This window comes from Aphelocoma coerulescens, chromosome 3 (genome assembly GCF_041296385.1).
Source record: "Aphelocoma coerulescens isolate FSJ_1873_10779 chromosome 3, UR_Acoe_1.0, whole genome shotgun sequence".
In the NCBI taxonomy this organism is placed as follows: Eukaryota; Metazoa; Chordata; class Aves; order Passeriformes; family Corvidae; genus Aphelocoma; species Aphelocoma coerulescens.
In genome coordinates, this window is record NC_091016.1 from 43,853,395 (window position 1) to 43,874,439 (window position 21,045).

General features: G+C 36.3%; 1 protein-coding gene across 3 annotated transcripts in view; it reads left to right on the plus strand.

Moving 5' to 3' along the window:
- CRIM1 (cysteine rich transmembrane BMP regulator 1) overlaps nt 1-21,045 on the plus strand; it is a 175,485-nt gene that overhangs the window by 131,330 nt on the left and 23,110 nt on the right. For all 3 annotated transcript variants that reach the window (XM_069009968.1, XM_069009969.1, XM_069009970.1), the window contains one exon: nt 8,623-8,751. In XM_069009968.1, coding sequence (XP_068866069.1) covers nt 8,623-8,751 — 129 coding nt within the window. The remainder of the gene's footprint in view (nt 1-8,622; nt 8,752-21,045) is intronic.

Consider the following 21,045-nt stretch of genomic DNA (forward strand, 5'->3'; position numbering starts at 1 on the left):
TTTTGCAGCACAAGGAAGTCTCAAAGGGATCACATTTCTTCAGATTAAAACAGACAGCTAGGTAGAGGGGAGGAAGTGGTTTTCCAAGTGCCATAAGGGACTGCAAAATTTTGATATGTGCTTACACTTCTTTTGGCTCAGACCAGCTCTTCATGGGGGCTGGTCTGTGTTCTTGTTCCATTGGAGCCAATCAGATCCATTGGCAATCAGCTGCAGTTAGTACTGCTGCTTACAGAGCTGCCTGCTTCTTGCTGGCTGGCAAATTTGCTTTCTAAGTAACATTACTGTGGTTTAAATAGCAATTCCATTTTTAATGAATTTTACCAAAAAAGAGGGAATATAGGATATGAATATATAATAGCATGTGAATAATACTGAAAGAGCTACAGTGATAGAAATAACTGTTTCCCTCAGGCCATCTGCATCTGTGGACAGCCATCCGCAAATTAGAATAATAGCTGTGTTCACAGGAAGTAAATATTGGTTAGGATAGTATGAAAATACCTTTTTTTTTTTTTAACAAGGTAATAAATGCAAGTGCTCAGCACTGGCATTGATGCTAAAAATGTCCCTTAGGAAAGTCTGTGGTTGCTTCTATTCCCTTGCATCTCTCAGAGGCTCAGGCTATTCATAGGGAAAGCTGATACACAGTAATTGGTTAACTCACAGCACGTCCTTCTGCAGGAGAGCCCTCAGGTACAGATGGCAGGGTGCCAGCATAAGCTGTGAATGAGAAATTAAGTGTTAAACAAAATCCCCTCAGAGGATTTTCATGAATAAGACCCACAGTACTTCGCTGTCATTATGGCTGACACTTTATCTTCACAAAAAGAAATTAACATTTTCATCAATAAAGGAATCTAAACTCTAGCTGAGATGTAATTCAGTTCAGTTCCTTTAGCGTGTCTAGCACTTCATTAAGTAAAAACAGGCAGCAGAGTCCAGTGAAAAGAAATTTGATTCATTCAGGATGAAGTCAGTGGTAGCAAGCAGTGTTCACTGACACGGGGTGTGGGCCCAGAGTCCTCCTTAGAGCATGAAGTGTAAGTTATTGTTCGGCAGCAGCCCTGGAGCTCCCAGCCAGCCCTTTCATCAAAGTCAATTAAGGGATGCAAACACCATGCTGCAGAGAATTGGGCTTATGTTTGCCAGATCATGATTTAGAATACTGGTTCTAGAGAAGGCAGATGAGCCTGTTGATGTGTGATGAAACCTGCTGCCCGTGCAAGCCAGTGAAATTCAGGAGGAGTACACGAGTATGAAATGACGTTTTCATGGTTTTCCGTGATGCATCGTTGAATTCAGTGGACGACTGCTGAAAGGATAAATAACCAAGGAATCCTAATGAATAAATGTCAGAGGATGTCTCACTTATAAAGAACCTCATGGATCCTCCTAATTTTTTTCAGCACTTCTGGCTTTCATAGATTTACCCCAGAGGTACACTAATTTAGTGTTTATCTTCACCTAGTAAAAATAAGTGAACGGCCTTCTTAATGTATTTAGACATTTCTTGATTGACTTAATTGATTTTGCTTTAACAAGGTGGTCGTTTCTTAGTGTCATTCCACCTAAAATTGTCAAAAAAAGTTCTTATCAGAATTCAAATTCATTTGAAGAGTATACATGCCTGTTAAACCAAAAACTGTTGGAATTGATTATGACAGACAAAAGATTTTAACTTTACATTTTGGGAATAGAAAGTATGTATTTTGATTGCATCTCACTGCAAAAATGACATACATATACCCCCACACATGTACCTTTGGTACATAGAAGGCTTCTTCATTCTGCAGCAATAAATAGTCTTTGATTATAATAGTTACTTTCAAAGAAAAAATACATATTTTAGTAGTTTCAGGATGGCAGCATGAATAAAATTTGAGACAAAAGGCTGCCAAACTGAACTATGTCTTTGGAGGTATTAATCAACATATTTTCAGAGTTACTTGAGACCTTAGAAAGTTATATCATCTAAGTCCTTGCATACATTTTATAAATTGTTTTGTGATACTGAATTGTTGAACCCTGATAGCTGACACAGATAGCTAAATTCTGGGAAAAAATTTCCTGTGAGGCATTAAGTATTTCAAACCCAGGAAGGAAATTCTTTAGTTCAGGACTCAGGACTGATATTTTTCATGTAATGAATTGGAGGGGCGGGGAAGGCTGGAATGCGAACTATGAGGATGGAAAACATTTAGTCACTCTTGGAATGATATGAATGTTTTTACAGGAAGCTTAAGTAAACACACATGCTGCTGCTTAGTAGGCTGCAGTTAACTTTTTTGGACAGTAGACAAAATTTAAACAAGTATGCAGACTCGAATGAAAGGCTATTGAGCAGCACACCCTTCAGGCCCAGTTTTGAGCCAGTTATCACTTAAACCATTAGGTAAAAAGTTAGAGTACTATTTGGTTACGGGGATCTTTTTCTGTGTATTTTTTAATGGTAAATGCTTGAATGCTCTGATTTTGAATTTCTTTTAAGCTGGTTGACGCTGGTTTCATAGGATCACAACATCGAACTTCTTTTAAAGGTATAGTTTGTGTTATGAAATACTACAGAAGAGGGAGCTATTTCACTTTCCCCAAACACAGGCATGTTCTTTATTATTCACGTTGGAGATCTTTATCCTTATTTATAATATGATCTTTATTAATTTTTTTTTTTCCCCCCCAAAAGAGGATTTAATTTTATGAAAACAAATGAGATCTTGGACATCTTAGAATTCTATTCTGTTGAGCTTATTCAGAAGAAATACATGCAGAGGAAAAAGCTTAGAATACAATAGTTACTTCCCTATTTACAACGAATTTTGTAAAACCATGAAGTAGGTATTTCCCTCATATGGTATTACCAAAAGTTTGAAACTAAATCTTTTAGGAGTTAAAATATTGCATTCCAGATGAAACAAAGCAAAGAGATTGTTTTTCATGTAATAATAATAAAAATACCTTCAAGAGGTGAAGCATGTGAAATGTTTAATTTAAAGAAGAACAAAAAAATGAGACTGATTAAAGCTGGTTGTGGCTGTTGCTAAATAACTCTTAACAGAGAATTTCTCTTACAAACACCTGGAAGAAATTTTGCTTCCTGAATAAAAAAAGCTTGTTTTTAAGTCATGAAGTAGATTCAGAGAGATAGACAAACATGTACTTATTTTGCAAAAGGAAGGTAATCAGTACTTGGCAAAAGCATACAGAAATCATCAGAAATTGAAATGTTTGTCTTTTGATTTCAGTTCCTTGATTAGGATTCATCAAGGATATTGCTGCTTCCCCTGGAAATGTCCTGAATTAATATGAAAGTGAAATTCATGGAGTCATGCAAGTTAGAAAGGACCACCAGAGATTTTTCAAGTCCTTTGTCCTGCTCAAAGCAGGTCCAGTGGCAGAGGGATGTCCGGGCCTTGTCCCAGTTGAAGTTTGAGTATTTTGAAGGATAGGGATTGCACAAGTCTCTGTGACCATGTTGTAGTTTGATGACCCATGTGGTTTAAAAGAAAGATCAAAACAGCTTTTATCAAGTTGTAGTTTCCCATTTCATGCTTGTTGGTTGTCTCTCATCCTAGCCTGGAGCTATCTCCAAGGTCAGCCAGGCCTTCTCATCTTAGTACCTTCCGGTTAAGGAGCGGTAGACAGCAGTAGGATGCCCCCTGACCCTCCTTCCCCAGGCTGAGCAAGCCCTGCTTTGTCTGTCAGCCTGCCTTGTATGCCACCTCTCCAGGCCCTGGCCAGCTCAGTGGCCAGCCTTGTGACGTGCTTGCTCAAGTGCGTCCGTGTTTCTCTTCTGCTGAGGAGCCCAAAGCTGGACCCTACTCCAGCTGTAGACATCCAAGTGCTAAATGGAGGGCAACCATTGCTTCCTTGTACCTGCAGGCTCTGCTTTGGCTGGTGCAGGTCCCTCTGGTCCTTCACACAAGCCAAAACTGAATGCTTGGTTCTCTCATAATATATTTGGCTTTTCAGTAGAGTAGTTAAGTGTAATCCCACTTTGCTTTCTGATATGAACTCTATGGCCAGAGTTCAGATTTTGAGCAATGAAGAATATGATTATGAAGGTTGGTATAATTTTTCATTCTGGTTCCACACTCAAGAAGGATTCTATTTAGTTAGTTGTCTTTTATATAATTTAAATAATTATGATGACATCTTCAGTGAATGGTTTGTTTTTAATGTGCAAGTAAACAGTAGAAGTCAACAAGATTGCAGTAAATTGTCCCTGATTTTTTTCTTTGGTTTTATTTGTGTTCCAAGGCTTCAGCAGTCAGTGAATATTTCAGTTTCCTTTCTCTTGTTTTGTTGTTTTGGTTTTTTTTAATAATTGATCAAATTGTGTATATAATAAAATTCTAATCCTGAGAAACAAATTTTCCCTGATCTCACTGAAACATGGTTGCATCAGCTTCTCTCCGTGTCTGAATACTTGAGCAGTATCTTAGGACCTCAATACTCACCAAAGTATAGCAAATATAAGGCACAGTACTAGACGAGATTGACCATCCTGTGTTCTTGTGTGTGTATTTATAGTAGTTCACATTGTTAACAGAAGAAAATATCTGCTCTTTGTACTACAAGCTGTGTCACATCACTCAGGAGAAGTGGGAGGTCTCAGAAATCAAAAAAGAGGGGCATAGAGATTGGTTTTGCTCATATTACAAAAGTATTCTAGATTGGGAAAAAATCAGTGAAAGTACTATTCCACCTGGATAACTTATTTTCCTTTTTTTTTTGACAACCAGTTTTTGTGTTGGTATTGTTAATGTCGGTCCTTAAGGACAAAGCCAGCTCCAGGCATTATTTGAATGTCACCGTCTTCCCTTCTTTCACCTTAAATGCAGTTTGATTTCAAGCTGGAATGAATGAGATTCAGGGTTTGATCTCATATTGTAGTATTTTTCAGTGAGCTAGTCAGACTAAAGGTCCACCAGTAGATGAAATAGCTGATGTGGATTTTAAAATCATTGAAGTTGTTTTTAAGTAAATGGCATTGTAAAAAATTAATTCAGACATTTTTATCAATCTCACAGCAGGCAAGTTAATAACCTGCACTAAAATTCAGCAGAGAAAGTATCAGGATCAGAGAGAATATATGAAAACATGGTGTTCTAGTAGGAATCTGCATTTCACTTTATATATAAGCAGTTGACATCAGCAAAATCTGTGCTCCGTTAAATAATCCACTGTTTTCATCCAGACTCTCTTCAATCCCCTCCTCTTTATTTTCTTCTCTCTTTCTTTCTACGGTACGGTTGTATTGTTGGTAAAGCACACAGGCAGAAACAGCACCCACTTTTCCCACCCATTGTCTGTGCATTTGTGCACTGGATCTTTCTTCAGCCATTTCTACCAAGAGCAGCAGTGAAAGCCCAGTTCAGATTGTGTGGTGGTACATGCTTTTTCAAGCTTAGCTACCGCTTGCCTATTCAAATAGCCAGAAGTCTGGCAGAGCAGATCTGGCTTTATTTGTTGAGTCTTGTCTAGTGAAGTGAAAAGGCCTGAATTTATTTTTTTTTCCTGGCTGCATTTTTGCACATGTGGGGGTAGGGAATGAAATTATTTCTTTTGTCCTCTGCTTGCAGCTCATTGAGAAGCAGGCATGCATATAAAATTACTGTATCTCGGGGCTTACCTTTAGGGAGAGGAGGGAGAAAGAAACAGATTTGTAAGCTTGACTGGAAACACTGAAGATGCTGAAAGCAGGCCCAAGAGTGGAAGGTAGCAGGATAATAAAACACAATGAATTGAGGACGAACAAAAACTTTTCAAATTAATATAACAACAGTTTAATTTCATCCCTTGTAAGAAACACTATATTACTGCATGTATTAAAGGCACAAAAAATGTGTCAATGTCCCCAAGAGAAGAGAGCATCAAAACACAGAGGTTTATTTTTGGAAAGTCACAAATAATTATATAACAAATATATATAATTATGAATATTTGTGCTGGTTTTCCTAGCTATTAAGTTATACCTTTGATTAAAGGGAAGTTATCCTGCGAGGTGGACTTTAGTGATAGGGAGTAAAATACAATCCTCTTTCACTCTAGGTTTAGTTTACACCCAAGTGGATCAGTGGATACTAGCTAACCTGCATCTCAACTTTCAGTAAGGTCTTGTAGGCTTTTTGTATCAAGATGTTTTACCTCACGTACTGCAGTCAGATGGCAAAACTGCAGTTTCTTTCAGTTCTCTGCCTTGTCTTACTGTCTGTGAACTTTTCTCTGGGCAGCAGTAATGATTCATATGATTTGTAGTGGTTTTAACTACCTGTGAGTACAAGCATTGCTGTGGCTTTTTTGTTATTTGAAGTGTAGGGTTTGTGGTGGCTGACCAGTAACCTGAATGTAGCTTCAGGGTAGCTCTTGCATTCTGGTCTTTTGCGTGTTTAGGATATTTTGGTTAGACAATGGAATGATGCTAAAAGTCAGTTTGGTTGCAAAACTAGTTTATGTACTCAGAGGCCTAAACAGCCAGGATTAATTAATGGAATGTATCATGTTATGGGCATATATTGGTATATAGCAATATCTTCATGATTCCTAAACTAATGGTTTGGTGAAGTTGCAAATGTTAAGTATTAGACATTAATGTGAGTTAGTCAGATACTTTACTGAATGAATTTGAAAACAACTACAAAGATTTCATTTAGACTAAAACAAGTCTAGTTTGGAAATCCACAGATTTTAAAGTATTTTTCTCATTATGTCTATTCTTCTACACTACACATCCAAAATCAGAGCTGTGAGATGAAGAATTGACGGAAACCCATCCTTTGACCTCCAACCTAGTAATTTATATTAAATCTCTACCAAAGGAAAAATTTTAATTTAAATAAGAAGATATTTGAGGGATCTAGAGAAACATGATGCCATTATACAGATTTCCAGTTTGTACATGAAAAAAAGGTGTTAGTGCTTTTCTGTATGTTTTTAAAATGTATTGCTACTTTCCTACTAGAAATAATACAAGCAACAGAATTTGAATGTTACTCGGCAAGTGCATAATCTGAAAAATGACCTCTGAGATAAGTTTGAAGTTATCTAACTTAATTGTAGTGTCTTTAATGCAGTTTTTTTCATTCCAAACTCTAGTTAGCTGACCTAATTTTAAAAGTATTAAAAATGTTCATCAGCTATATAAACTGTTGTGCTGGGAAGAACAGGGCTGGAGAGAAGCTATATAAGCTGAAAATTGTGAAAGACAATGAAAGCAGAAAAGTTCATTCTTGTAATAGGATAATTTTCAGTTGACTGGAAGGCATGGGTGCAAAAGCTGCCTGCTGGAATGGAGCCAATAGGCACAGAAATTTTGTTTAACAGTGTATACTTCTAACAATTTAATCTACATTGAGTAATATTTTACCCTTACTTGAAAGACTAGCTGCCTATAGGTTATAACGGCAAAATCTGTGGTCTGAGAGTGAAACATGACAAGATGTGGCCACCTCCAGTCCATATAATTTCTCCAGATTTTCACAATTTATCAATTTAAGTATGGAAGGCTTTTTAAATTTAATTTCCTATAAATTTTCATTTCTTGAGATGGAGAAACAGAGTACATATAAACAGTTGAAGCACTGAAATGAAAGCTCACAGTTCTTTAAGTCATGCAAATTTTGTGTCCTGAATATTTTGTATAATGTTAATAATGCTCATAACTATGAATTAATTGGTTCTTCAGTGCCTGCATTCTATGAAGGGCACAAGATAGACAAAATTAGTCTCAGAGAGCAAAAAGTTATTCAAGAAACTACAGGTATTACTTTCCTTCTGTATCCTGTTTTATGATGGTCATTTTGAGGTTTCCTGTTATTTCCATAAGTTTCTGGGTTTTTTTTATTTTAACAACTTTCTATACTAGAGCACATTAATGTTTCTGTGTACCCTATGTATCAAAACAATTTTCGTATTCCAGCATATTTAAATGGTGTCCAGAAGTATTATACTGTTGATAAATATCTTATAATTGCCAATAATCTCCTCAACTTCAGAAAGCATAATCTGGGACTGCACAGTATACTGTAAAATGTGATATTTTCAATGAAGAGACATGTTAAATGCTTTCCAGAGATCTTTCACATGCAGTGCATCCTACGTTCCCATTTGGTATTCAGAGTCTCTTCTGCTATAAATTTCAGTAGAGGTGATGTTATTCACACAGAGAAAGATTTGACTCTACTGCATTACGTGTTTGATGTGCAGCTTGGTAGTATCAATCAATTCAGCTTTAGAGAAACTCTGTTCAGTTTCTAAAGCAAAAATCCCGTCATGAAGTTTTGATGAAATACTTTTGGAGAAAAGTGGACAGAATAAATATTTTGCACTCAGTTTCAAACTGCATGTTCAGGAAAGCTGATTTCATAGTGAACAAGAAAAAAAGTGGTATCTTTTTCTGTTTCAATACTTGAAAAATTTTCTGCAACTTCATACTGTTTTTGTTGAGTGTACATCACTTTGAAACAAAGTCTGTTTCTCGAATTGTTTCTAAAGTACCAAGAATATTCATCAGAAACAAAAGTAATTAAAATTACTCTCTAAACTATTACATTGCATGTGGATTTTTGTGAACTTACTTCAAATATTCAAGAACCTCTTATTCTTTTTTTCTACCCCCAGAACCAACGTATATCACAATAGGTCCGCCCACCTGTGAGGTTTTGGTGAACTGCACTTTGACCGAAAAAGACTGCATCTATAGCTTCAAACTGGACCAAAATGGTTGTCGCATTTGTCAGTGCAAAACTAGTGAGTATGCAAAAATACAGTGGCTTCTACCTTTTATATCAAGCTGTATGTGAAAATGGTAGTATGCTGGTTTTTCCCATTCATGGTGTTGATTGTATGTTGTGTTAGTATGTGTACTTTGTGGTTGTTTATCTTTAAGGAATCAGTTCCTGACTTCTGACGCTGCTTGCTTGCTTAAAATGTGTTTGGAGGAAAACATACAGTGTTTGACTTGAGGTAAAAATTTAATAGCTGACTAGAAAAGGTAATAATTTGGGATCTAATATTTGTATAGACTTTGAGAAGTCTTACCAGAATTCCACATTTCATTTTCCTCTGTCTAAAGAATTTTAAGAGCATCTAGCTTTCTGCACTTCAGAAACTCCTGTTGCTAAACAGCCTATTTTCAACTTAGCTTTTTTCATCAAAATTTAGATTTTGAGGATAAATATTTGAAAATTATATGCTTGGGAGTGGGTGCTTGTATATATACGAGTATATCCATATTTATATTTCTTTCTAGAACATATTCTTATATTTATTTTATATACATATATAATATTTTAGTTAGCATTTATGCAAGCTTTAACATCTATTTCTTCGCAAAGGAAAAACAACGTGCCTTGTGAGAACTTTGTGTGTATCAAGAAAAACGTATTTTCTATATGTGTTTCCTTAAGACTTCACTGTTTACAGATGAAATATAAAGAAATATCAGAAGGAGACCTATGGAGTGCTAGTCTCAGCTGCAGGATGCATCTCTGTGGCTGCCAACCCAACCTAGGAATGGGTTTAAACTCTCTTTGTAATGTTATTGCAGTTTTTCAGTTTTCTTGAAGCCTCTAAGGCTTTCACAACTAAAGTATTACTCCATTTCTCCTCTTTTGGTTTCAGTCCACTCATTCTCAGCCACTTTCTAAACCAATATGACTATTGTAGGGGTCCCAAATAGAAATGGTTAAAATAAAATTCTTAATTAGTACAAACTAAAGAGTTTTAGGAATGGATTGGTGTTGGAGAAGACATCTTAACAAAAGTAAATATATGGCAAGCCGTAACATTATCATGGCAATACAGAAATAATACCTTTGATTCCAAGTTGTATTCGTGGAAGGATTAGGTTGGGTTTTCCTTAGGTTACATCCAAGCTGTTGCATATTTGCCTTACTTTGTTGTTCCTAAGGAAAATGTTAGAAATGTTAAGGTCTGCTTTAAGCATTGTAATTTGATTTTCCTTCTCCTTCTGTTATTATTAAATTGACTGGGGAGTTTGACACAAGCAAGAAGATGGACATACTTGGCAAATTTCATCATCTATGCCTGTGCATGCAAGTCCTTCCCTCTGGTCTGGTGCACTGGAGACACACCATTCCAAAGGATGATTTCTTCTGTTCTAGGTTACTAGATTGCGTATGGACACAAACCACATCTCAGGATGTTATTGCTTAGAGTATTTCTGATTAAATAGAGCATAAGAACCTATTCAGGGGAATTTTTGTCTTGCCAGATTTGCTTGAAATTATCTTCATTTTACAGTAGCAAACTGTCTGGAGCAAACTTAATAGTATCATTTGTCATCTTTTGTTTTTTCCATTAAATAATGTGACTAGGAGATTGCTTAAAAATCTCAGTCATTTAGTTAGAGGAGACCTTTATTTTCTAAGGAAGTGAAGAAAAATAACAGCTTGGAAATCATCATTTGGTGGTTATCAATCAAAATGACAGAAATTGAATTTTTCTGTAAAGTAATGTCTCTCACTTGCAAGGCTCTGCTCTGGACAAATGAGTGTGTGAGAAATGAGAAGAGAGGAGTCTTAGGTCAAATATGCTGAAAATGTACTGTGCTAGCTCACTGTGTTTTGAGATCCTGTGTACTTTAAAGTCCAAACCAGTTCAGTTGCATCTTGGTTCTCTTAGGGACATCAGAACATATATTATCTTTAACTCATATAGACTCAGGTGGACTTTTGTGAACATCACTATCTTTATACTGCATCTACTTGTTTTTTGCTGGTCTAAGCTACTTGACAGTGTCAAATTTAAGTGCCTCAGTAAGAAAGCCCCCATGCCCACGCTACCGTTTGAAGTCATCTTATCCTAATTCTACTAACCTATTTCCAATAAAGTTTCCTTTTTTGTTAATTTCTTTTTAGATATCTCTGCTGAAGGTTTGTTATACTTCAGTTATTTCAGCCAAAATAAAAGCAAAATGACAAAGTAGAAGAACATAGAGTGAGGGTGTAATTTGTTCTTCATTGTTATCTTCATTTACATTCATGTAGCCAGAAATAAGTACAACAGGTTTATTTGGAATGATTATGTAAGTACAGTATAGTGAAACTTGTTTGGTGCTTTATTGTAATTAGTTTCAAGTCTATCCAGCCTGGTTCAAGCCAACTACAGAATGAGAAGGAAGAAAGAAGCAAATCAAAACATTTCTAGAATATGATTTTAATAGAAGTAGTTTACTTTGTCTTTTATCCTTCTTTTTGTTTCTGCAGTGAACACAAAAACATGCTGTAGCAACATGCAGTGGAAAAATGCATGCTGTAAAGTAAAATAAAATAGCTTTTTAAAGTAGCAGAGCCAGACCATAGTTGTAAGAGAAGGGAGAAAAAAAGCCACATTGAGCAAAGAGTGAGCATAGACAGATATGGGAAGAAAATTCAGTAAGTATACATGGAACCACAAATGATGAGGGAGAAAGAATGATCATACTGACCAGAAGCATCTAGAAGCCAAAGCAGCACTACACGACAACAAAAGGTAAAAATTATAATCCAGAACCTGGTGTGCCAGTTTGGCCAAATTTAGGAATACATCCTCTGAGAGAAGGCAGGTTACAAACCACCCCTCCCACACCAGGTTCGGGAAAAAAAACTTTTTCCTCGAAGGAAAATGAAAGAGATAACAACTATTTATTTAACAAGTACACAGGAAAAAAGATACTAATGCTAAATAATGAAACCTCTTGCTGTAGAGAGAAAACCTGGGAAAATTTCAGAGTCCTTCAGTAGTCTCTCTCTCTCTCCCACCTTGGAGCTGGGATGGGGTGGTGGGCCCACCTCCAGGGCCAAGGCCTCGGTGGAAAGTCCTCCCAATGTATTCTGATGTTGAAACAGTCCAGCAGAGAAAAAAGGGAAAAAAACCAAGTCCCAGGAAAACAAAAGTTCAACTCTCTGTCTCTCTCTGGAGAAAGAGGAAGGTGAAAAACTGGCTGGAAAGCAGCAAGCTGGGTGCTTCCCTCCGCTCTTGCTCTCCTGCCGCAGCTGAACACAGACCGGTTTTATCTCTGTGTCCTCGAAAACATGAAAACAAACTGAAAAACTGCTTTGAAAGTTTTGGTCAGGTTTTTCTCTTCTCAGGCTCAGTTTAAAGGCATAGAAAGGCACAAAATTAATTTCTGGGCATAGGGCAGCGACATGGGATACACATCATAAAGTCACCTCAAGACACCTAGGAAGAACCACTGCAGAATACCAAGAATAAAACAAGTAGGAAAAACATGAAAGGCATTACCCAGAAAAACCCAAAAAAATCCCAACAAAAAACACAAGGATGGTATAAGATGATACAAGAGCAAAACACAAACAGAAGAAAGTAAATAAGAAAAAAATTGCAGTGTGCAGTGATTGCTCTTGTGTTTGGAGTTTCTAGGCCTTTACTTTCATAGGGAGAACTGGAGTGGACTGAAGTCTTTAGGAAGACAAATACGTTCAGAGGAGTCCTTGTGGAAGACCAGTGATCCACTGTTTGTGAGGCAGGACTCCTGTTGCCCCAAGGAAGACTGCTGATTGCAGTAAAATAGGATTTAAAATCTGATTGGTAGCTGCTGCTGCACATGAAGTCATTCTTTAGCAAGCGTCTGCAGTGCAGGCCTTGTCTGTTCCCTGGATTAGTTTCACAGAAATGAAAAACCCTTTAAAATCTCTCCTGTGACTGAGACTAGTGTTTTACACCAAATGAATTGAACATATAGTACTCTTCAGGATATAAATGTGAGCACACATGACTTTAATATTTTTTTAACCTTTCAAATCTTACTAAAATGGAATTAAATTAGAGTGTTGCTGACAATTTTAAAAATTGTTTGTATCATTGAGAAAGCTTACCTTTGCAGTTCCAAAATGCAACTGTCATCCAGTTTCATTGATTTCAGACTCCTTATGGTGGCATGCCATTGTAGAAGACTGAGATGAGTCATTTCCCCTGCACATTGTAATTCATCACCTTCCACTTCATGTCGTGGTCTCTTTTGTCTGTCAAAGCAAGTCATGCAACCACTGTTCAAAAATAAGAAATCTTGGTATATTATGTGTTTGCACAGTTCTCTCAACATGAAACCACCTTCTCCCCAGCGCACATTCTATGGATGCACACAGAAATGATTTTGAAAGTGTTGATACCTTTTCCTTTAAAGAGAAGAACGCGTTTTCTACCATGGAGTTAAAAGGAGGCACTGTCATTCAGTCTATACTAGCACACACCAGAAGCATGGTCCTCAATATTCTGGCAAAGTCACACCATCTCCCTTTATAGGTGATGAAGCAGAGTGAAATTCCAGCATGGACTTTGACAATGTGGGTCTTCATTTAGTTGCGTAGGCATTCAAAGGCAGGATTGGTAGGTTTGAGGAAAGGTAGGTCAGTTCATCTACAGGCTGTCTATAAATAGCAACAGTTAAGGCTCTGAAAAAGTGTAGGGACTGATGATAGAAAAAAGCCTAAGAAAACTTTGTGGGGACTGCAGCAAGAGAACACATCTCAACTCCTTGTTTTTGTGTGTTAGTTATACAATAGTTAGAGTCCTAACCTTTCAGTCTTATAGCCAAAATTTGAATATTTAATTCCTGTATTTCTGTAAGTAGTCCATACTCAGGGATGCGTGTTTTCAACATGTAAACTCCCTCAGTGTTAATTTTTCCCATTTAAATAAACTTGTGTTTATTTCTGTGTCAAACTGAGGTCAGACAGTAACTGGACACTGATTACACAAAATGTTCTTCAGGCAATGCATAATTCCCGAAAGTAGTAAAGTAAAATATAAATTAGGTAACACTTTTCTGTTTTAGTAGCAATTATCTTCCACTGTTACTTTGATTTCCCAACAAATTCTATGGAAAAGTTACAAAATAAAAGTCCAGGTAATCTTTCTTAGTGTAAAGGAGAGCACATATTAGATTTTTGAGTAATTCTGTAAGACAGAAAAAGGATGTCTTATCCTTCTGCAGTGATGTAAAAAGGAATAGCTATTACATATAAGACCTCAGTTAATGAAATACAACCATGGAAAATTTAGGATGAAGCACGTTTCCTAAAAATTTAAGGCTCAGATTAGAAAAAAAGTACATATTCTAAGTAGAACAAAAATACTAACTCTATGCACACATGTGCAAGATAGTGGAAGTGCTCCCTGAAGAGGATGGAATTATGATGAACAACTAATGACAAACAAATATTATCTGTCTTCTCACTAGAGTGAAAGTCTTCGGCAGGATCTCTGAAGATTACAATATATTGGAGTTAGTGCTTACAGTATACCTAGTGCAATAGAATCAGATTAGCACTTCACTTGGCTTGACTTGTGAAAAAAAAAAACAAACCAAAACCAATGTGCTTGAAGCTTGATCATTCTACAGTAATTCCACCTTTGAGATGTGACTGCTACAATTTCATTTTAATGACTTCATGTGTTGTATGTGAATCCTAGATTTGTTTAGAGCAAATATCCAAGTGGTTGATTTGCCTCAATGGACTCACAAGATTATTTTTTTAAACAGGGTTTTCTAGCATCACAGTGCCCAGTCCCTTCATTTTTATCCAGCTTTTGTGAATCATGATTTAAGTCTAACAAAAGGAGGGAGGGTTAGTGTGGATCTGTGGAGGCAATATATTCAGAGAATTCCAGTTACTGTTAAGTAACCTAGTTTTCTCCTTCATAAATTTGCCTCCCCAGATCCCCACCCCCGAAGATTAACCAGCAGTAGCAATCCACACCGAGAGGACGGCTGAGGAGTGCTTAATTGTAAAGGTACTGTGAAACAGTTCTCCTGATATGATCTGTCCTCAGCATCAAGAAAATAATGCTGGTAAAGGTAGGTAGCTAGCTTTGTGTAGCCATGCTACAAATTTTCAAGGATGGACACCAGCCTAAGCCAAGTTGAAATACTGACATAGTCCTTGTCATGTATCTATTAATATTCTCTGGCAGTTATTTTTTTCATCTGTGAATTAGAGGACTGAAAACTAAAAGTATTTCAACATCGAATGCATTTCAAAACTTTTTAGAATAAGAAGATTTTCAGTCCCTACAGTACATATATCAGTGTGTCCATATGTAAAATAATTTATTGGAAAAACATAAATATCCCAGTTTAAGAACCTAGAGTTTTTTAAATACCATATATATGCTAGAAAAAAGAAAGTCTTCTTTAAAAAAAAAAGATCTGGAATTACAATCAAGCTATTAGAAATTCAAGCAGAAGACCCTTTCTAGAGCTAACATACAATTCATGGAATTGAATTTTGTTTACTTTTCAGGGTTTTTTTTGGCAACATTTTATAACACTCCAAATATTCATAGGTTCATGTGAGGTAGGGATGTGAGCACTCTGAAATCAGGAATAAATCATGCATACAGTGGTTTGAATTTAGGACAAAGACCCGTGATTCCTTTTGAGATGCGTTGCCCCTGAGATGCTATACCTGGGAAGGTGAGGTTGTGTTGTATCTGAAATATTCCACAAAGTTAATTTTGCCAAATGCAGGCATTGCTAACATATCATGGGACAGAATGTTGTTGTCTTGTTTGCAAGGTGGGACCTCGACTGTGTTAGATCACATCAGTATGTCAGCTGCTGTTACATGCTGATTTTGAACATGTTTTTTTCCTTCAGCAGCCAGTGACTCAGTTTTACAGGTATCCAACAACCTTTTAAAACTAGAGTTGATGTTAGTGTTGAGAGTAAGATACTTAGTGGAAAAGAGTTTTAAAACACCACATAGTTCGTATGTAACATGCTGTGTAGAGCCTCACCGTATCTTGGTAATCATCAGTTCTCAAGACTTTCTTCTACAGAGTGTTGTCCCATCCTCCATATCCCAAAGGGATTCCTCTTTAACGCTGTCATGCTCTTCCAAAATGCTCAATATTTGTTTTATTATAGTCTGCATGTATGAAAGGGTTTGTAAGTGTGTGGAGAAAGTGGGGGAAAGAAATCATTATATTTAAAAGGAGTTTATGGGCAATGGTGATCAGGCTTAAAAACCTCACCAATATCTATTTGTGTGTTAATAATTCACAAATGGGTTTTTTGGAAGACCAATTAATCTTCAGCTGTTCTTTCTGCTTGTATTTTTTCCAACAGCATCATGTTAAATTGATCCAAATGAATCAAATAATTTGAAATTCCCATATTTAAGTCAGCATATAATGTGTTAAATTGTAGCAAACTACAGAACAAAGTATTGTCTAGTACTGCAGTCTTTAGAGGACTCAAAATCTGTAAGCAATAGCCTTTGCCATTATGATGAGGACTAGTGAAGACTGTGACTGACTGTGAACTACCAACTGGCCCTGTTGGTAACTGACTTTGCTGCTGCTTTTGCAGTTGTGGTTGCACATGGCAAAGAAAACTGCATGATCTTGTTGTGTGGGCAGGATTCACTGCTATAAGTACTCGATGCATGTTAGTCCTCAAGTGAGTATTAGTTCTAAGCAGGAGACTATTTAATAACATTGTTGGTTCAGGACAAACAACCTTTTCATGTTTAGTGTCCTAGCCTTCTACTGTACTTAATCTTTCAGCATTTTATGTAGTATTTCCTCTAATGTCATCACATTAAAAAGATAAGTATTTGTAGTTAAAATACTATGAGCCTGAGACATTCAGGAAAACATTAAACTTTTCTTAAAGTCATATCTCGTCAGTATCATTCTGGGATCAACCAATATCCTGCATCGAAACTCTGAGCTTGTCATGCAAATTGTTTTCTGTATTGGCACAACCTTATTGACATTTCATGTTTTATAAGAAAAATTAATGAACATGTACTACTAACCATGTAGAACTACTCTCCACCCAGATATTTCCCTTAGCAGCACAATGAGAGATGTCTTCCCTTTAACTGATTTCCTGTTCATCATTTTGTTTCTGTTTTATTCTCCTACCTCCTATCTACCCATCAGTTTAGTTCCCTATATGTGATGTCACTATAACTAATCACGAAAACAAAAGACTAGCTTATACTATGTGATCAGAAGCTTGATCTCATTCTGTTAGAGTTGCAGTGACATGCAAGTCCATAATGCAGTTCAGTCAAATCCTGAATGGTAGTTTTCTTCTCCATTAGCTTTTAAAATGTTTACTATACCCTCATTTCAGCCTGTCTGGTTGCCTTGATACACTTTTGAAGCAGTTATTAGACCAGTTAAGGCCATATCTCCTCTCTGCAAATGCATTCCATGATTTTGGATTCAGTTTCCTCATGACATTTATCTAAGCAGAGATGGAAAACACCCTCAAATGAATACCTTCCAACATCTTGTCATAATAAATTTCCTCACTTCATTGCAGTTGACTGTCATGAACTAGTTCTCCGTGTTCCTCAGTATGTGTCACTTGAAATGCAAAACCTTAGGAAAAAATCTGGTTTTACTTACCTTTTCGTAATGGATTAGTGATTATTTTAGCAATGATTAATTTAAACCAATAGCTAAGGCTATAGAAAAATTGTCAGGATGACAGTTGTATGCACTGAATTGGATCCACATTTGAATTTTTAGGTTCGCAATCTTTTCAATCTTTTTCTCTTCTTTCTTTCTCCGATAGCTACGCTTTGCTTTGTGACATTGGTGATTCACTTAATTTTCTGAAAAAAATACCTGGCTTAAAATGCTGGACTATGCTTTTCAACAGGCCTGTGCAGCAGACATAAACTCTGTGTACCAGATGGTACTTCATTTAGAGTCTGCCTGCAGTTGTCATGTTTTTAATAATGTTTTAATAGGATAAATTTAGATGATTAGATGTAAAATCAGAAAGCAGACCAGAATTCACATTCTTAGTTTCATGACACTACATTTCTTCATAGAGAATTTTTTTCAAAAACTGTTTAAAATCTACTTCCACAGTTTGTACTGTCATACTATCAGAAATTTAAGTGCAATAACATGTTAATTTCAGTAAAAAGCATCTTATCAGGAATGTAATCATCAGCATTTTATTAGAAAGACAGTGAGCAGAGGTCTGTGGAGATTATTCTGATCACCTCATACGTAACATTGACATAACACTAGAAAGTCCATACATTAACAGTTGTCTGCACTGACCTCAACAAACTTTCCCTTTACATTTGACATAGCCAGAATTTTGATGATTTTTCATACGCTCTTCACTATCTGTTCCTGAGAGGCAATGGTGATTATTAGTCATCCACCTCAAGGCTCTGAAGAACTTTTCTTTCTTGGCCACTTACAAAGTGAAAATTCTTTTGTGGATAACTCGCTATGTAAAGGATTAAGCAAGGAGGATATTGCTTCAAGACTGGATCTCCTGGTTAGTATGTCAGCTGACTATTTGAGTTTTAAGTATACTTAACGTCATGAGCTACTTGGGATGAGACACTTGGGATGTCTTCCTTCTTGTGTAGCACTGCCCTAGACACCCTGGGCCTTTAAATAAAGTATATTGATTTCAAATGCAACAAACTTGTTTTGCATTTCTGAAAAGCAGTTTCACTAACCAAATCAGAGAAGAATAGAAGATTGAAAACAAAGTATTTGGCTGTGGGGTTCTGAGGCACACCTATTTTGCCATCTTCTATAACTTCTTAGTCAAACCTGGATTTTGCACTTTGATAGCCCTCCTTAGCAGATAATATGGAGACAAATAAGATGAAGAAATATGCCGACTAAAAAAGAAGTTGTTATTTTTTCTGGTTTTTCAGATATTTTTTAAAGTTGTTATTTCCAGCTCTTCCTTTTACTTTACTTTACTGCCTGTTTATTTCTCCCATGCTTTTGCATATGTACCTTCTTTTTTCTTCATCTGTGTTCATGATCCTACTGTTTGTAGACAGCCACATAAGCATTTCATCTCCCTGAAAAAGTATGCTTCCGAAAATGAGTAGCTCTGTTCAGTTCAACCTGTGCAATTCCAGGTTTATTCACTGATCAGTTCTGAGCATCTGTAGGAGATATCACAACTTACATTATATCAAAGATCATAACTGGACATAATTTTTTTTGGAGATAACCTAGTGTACTTCTCTGTACATTCTTTATAAAGTTCAAGCCTAGCTTTAAAAATTACGACTACCTTATTAAGTCTTGTGTAATGAAAAGTTCAGTTAAATTTAATTATCGCTGTGTGTTGCTAGGGAATAATTCTGTACAAACATCCTATTATAAAAGCTCATAAGTGAAAGAAAAATTCTCATTATTTTAACTTGCTTCAAGAAAAGTCTTTGTGTTAAGCATAACTCACTCTTTACTAGAGAAAAATATCAAAATTTCCTCTGCATTGTAATGTTTTAAAATCAGCATTAGTGGCTACGTATTAAAAAGATTAATATTCTTGGTAGATCAGCCTGACTTAATCCTCAAAAAATGTGTAAACCCTCATGAAGATCTTTGTATGTGTGTTTCTCTCTAAAGCAAGAACCTGAGATAAGGGTTACTATTGCTGTGCAAAGGTTAGATCTGACTGAGAGAACATGCTTAAATCTTGTGGTATTGATACTCTGCTTCCAGACACAATCTCTAGAGGTTATGAAAGGATCGGGCATTTCTTTTTCTGTATTCTGAATGGCAAAAAAAAACCCCAAACTTGCACCCTTTTTTCTTCAGACACCAAATTTGCATAAAAGTGGAGAGGTGAGAGCCATGACCCTGATTATATTCATCCGATTTAAACTGAGCACTGTTGGTTGGGATAATGAAACTCTTATGTTGTATTGCACTTGCATGCCCAAATTCCACTGCAGAAGTAGGCAGTGAATTTGCCAGTTTTCTCTGAGGTCTCATTCTGAGACAGTAAGAAACATGCTTTCTTTACCAGATGAGCATTAACTTGGTAGAATAGATAAGGAAACACTTAGCTTAGCCACATCTGGTTAAGTCTGTATTTTGCAGTCTTAAATGCAACATTACAAAAACAGACGAGGAAGCATTTAAGTAAAGCAAAGATTCCTTCTGTAATTTTCCTTCAGTAAATTACCATGTTAGAGAATAAGCCAATGTTAATAACTGATCTCTGCTTTGGAAAAACTGTGTCCCGAAATGTTCATCCCCCTAAAGGAAAGTGGTCTTCAGGGCTCAAATGAGGAACACATTGGAAGAATACTCTTCAGCTGACCTCTGTACAACCAATACTTTATAGTGGTGTGGACGTTTCAGCTAGAGATCAGCCATCCTTTAAATATCACTCTTAAAGTCAGGCCTTTGGATATCATCCATCATATTCTTCTATTGAAGAATCTTAATTATATTTCCCCCTTTTTCTATTTTGATCTCACTTTGGCTATTGTAATAATGGGTATTTCTTTCCCTTGTGTTTTGCATCACTAGTGTAAAAAACCCCATAATTTTCTGTTTCCTCTCACCTCTGCAGCCAATAAAAGAACATTGTATCCCACAATATGTTAAGAGTAGTCTTTTTGGCATTTTTTCTTTCAAGAAAAGTGAGAAGAAACTGATTAATCTCAAAATAGTAAATTGCAATGAGAGTGAATATAATGACCATTATTTATCTCTGTACCAGAAAAATTGAGATGCCAACAGTTTGGCGTCTTCCTAATACTATAAAAGGCAGATGAAACTTGGTACTGGACTTCAAGAGACAGATCTTTTAGTCTAGCATCTCTAAGCTTAGATCACATCTTAGGGTATCACAGTTATATTTTTTAAAAGCAGGTCTAAATCAAGTTGACAGCAAACAGCATAAAGAATAAAAGATTTTAATATATCCTACCCTTTCAGTTCTATTTAAAATAATCAGAGGAGAAATAAAGATGATCTGTCTTGAACAAAAGCCTATTAAACCCGTTTAATGTGTGGCAAGTATATGTTATTTTAGATGTATTATTTAAAGCCAATGGAGTCATGGATGTTGGACTTGTCTGTGCATCTGTTCATAAAATCATGTTAGTTTGTGGTACCAGGTGGTACTACCCAAGTTGCTGACAGGAACTGAAGAATCCTGTAGTGTCTGCTCATACAGTTTGGATCATTACTGAAGAATTCTGTCAAATATTTTAAAAATAGGACAGTCTTAAGGTAAGGCCTAGCAGTATTAAGAAAGTTACAAAGTAAAAG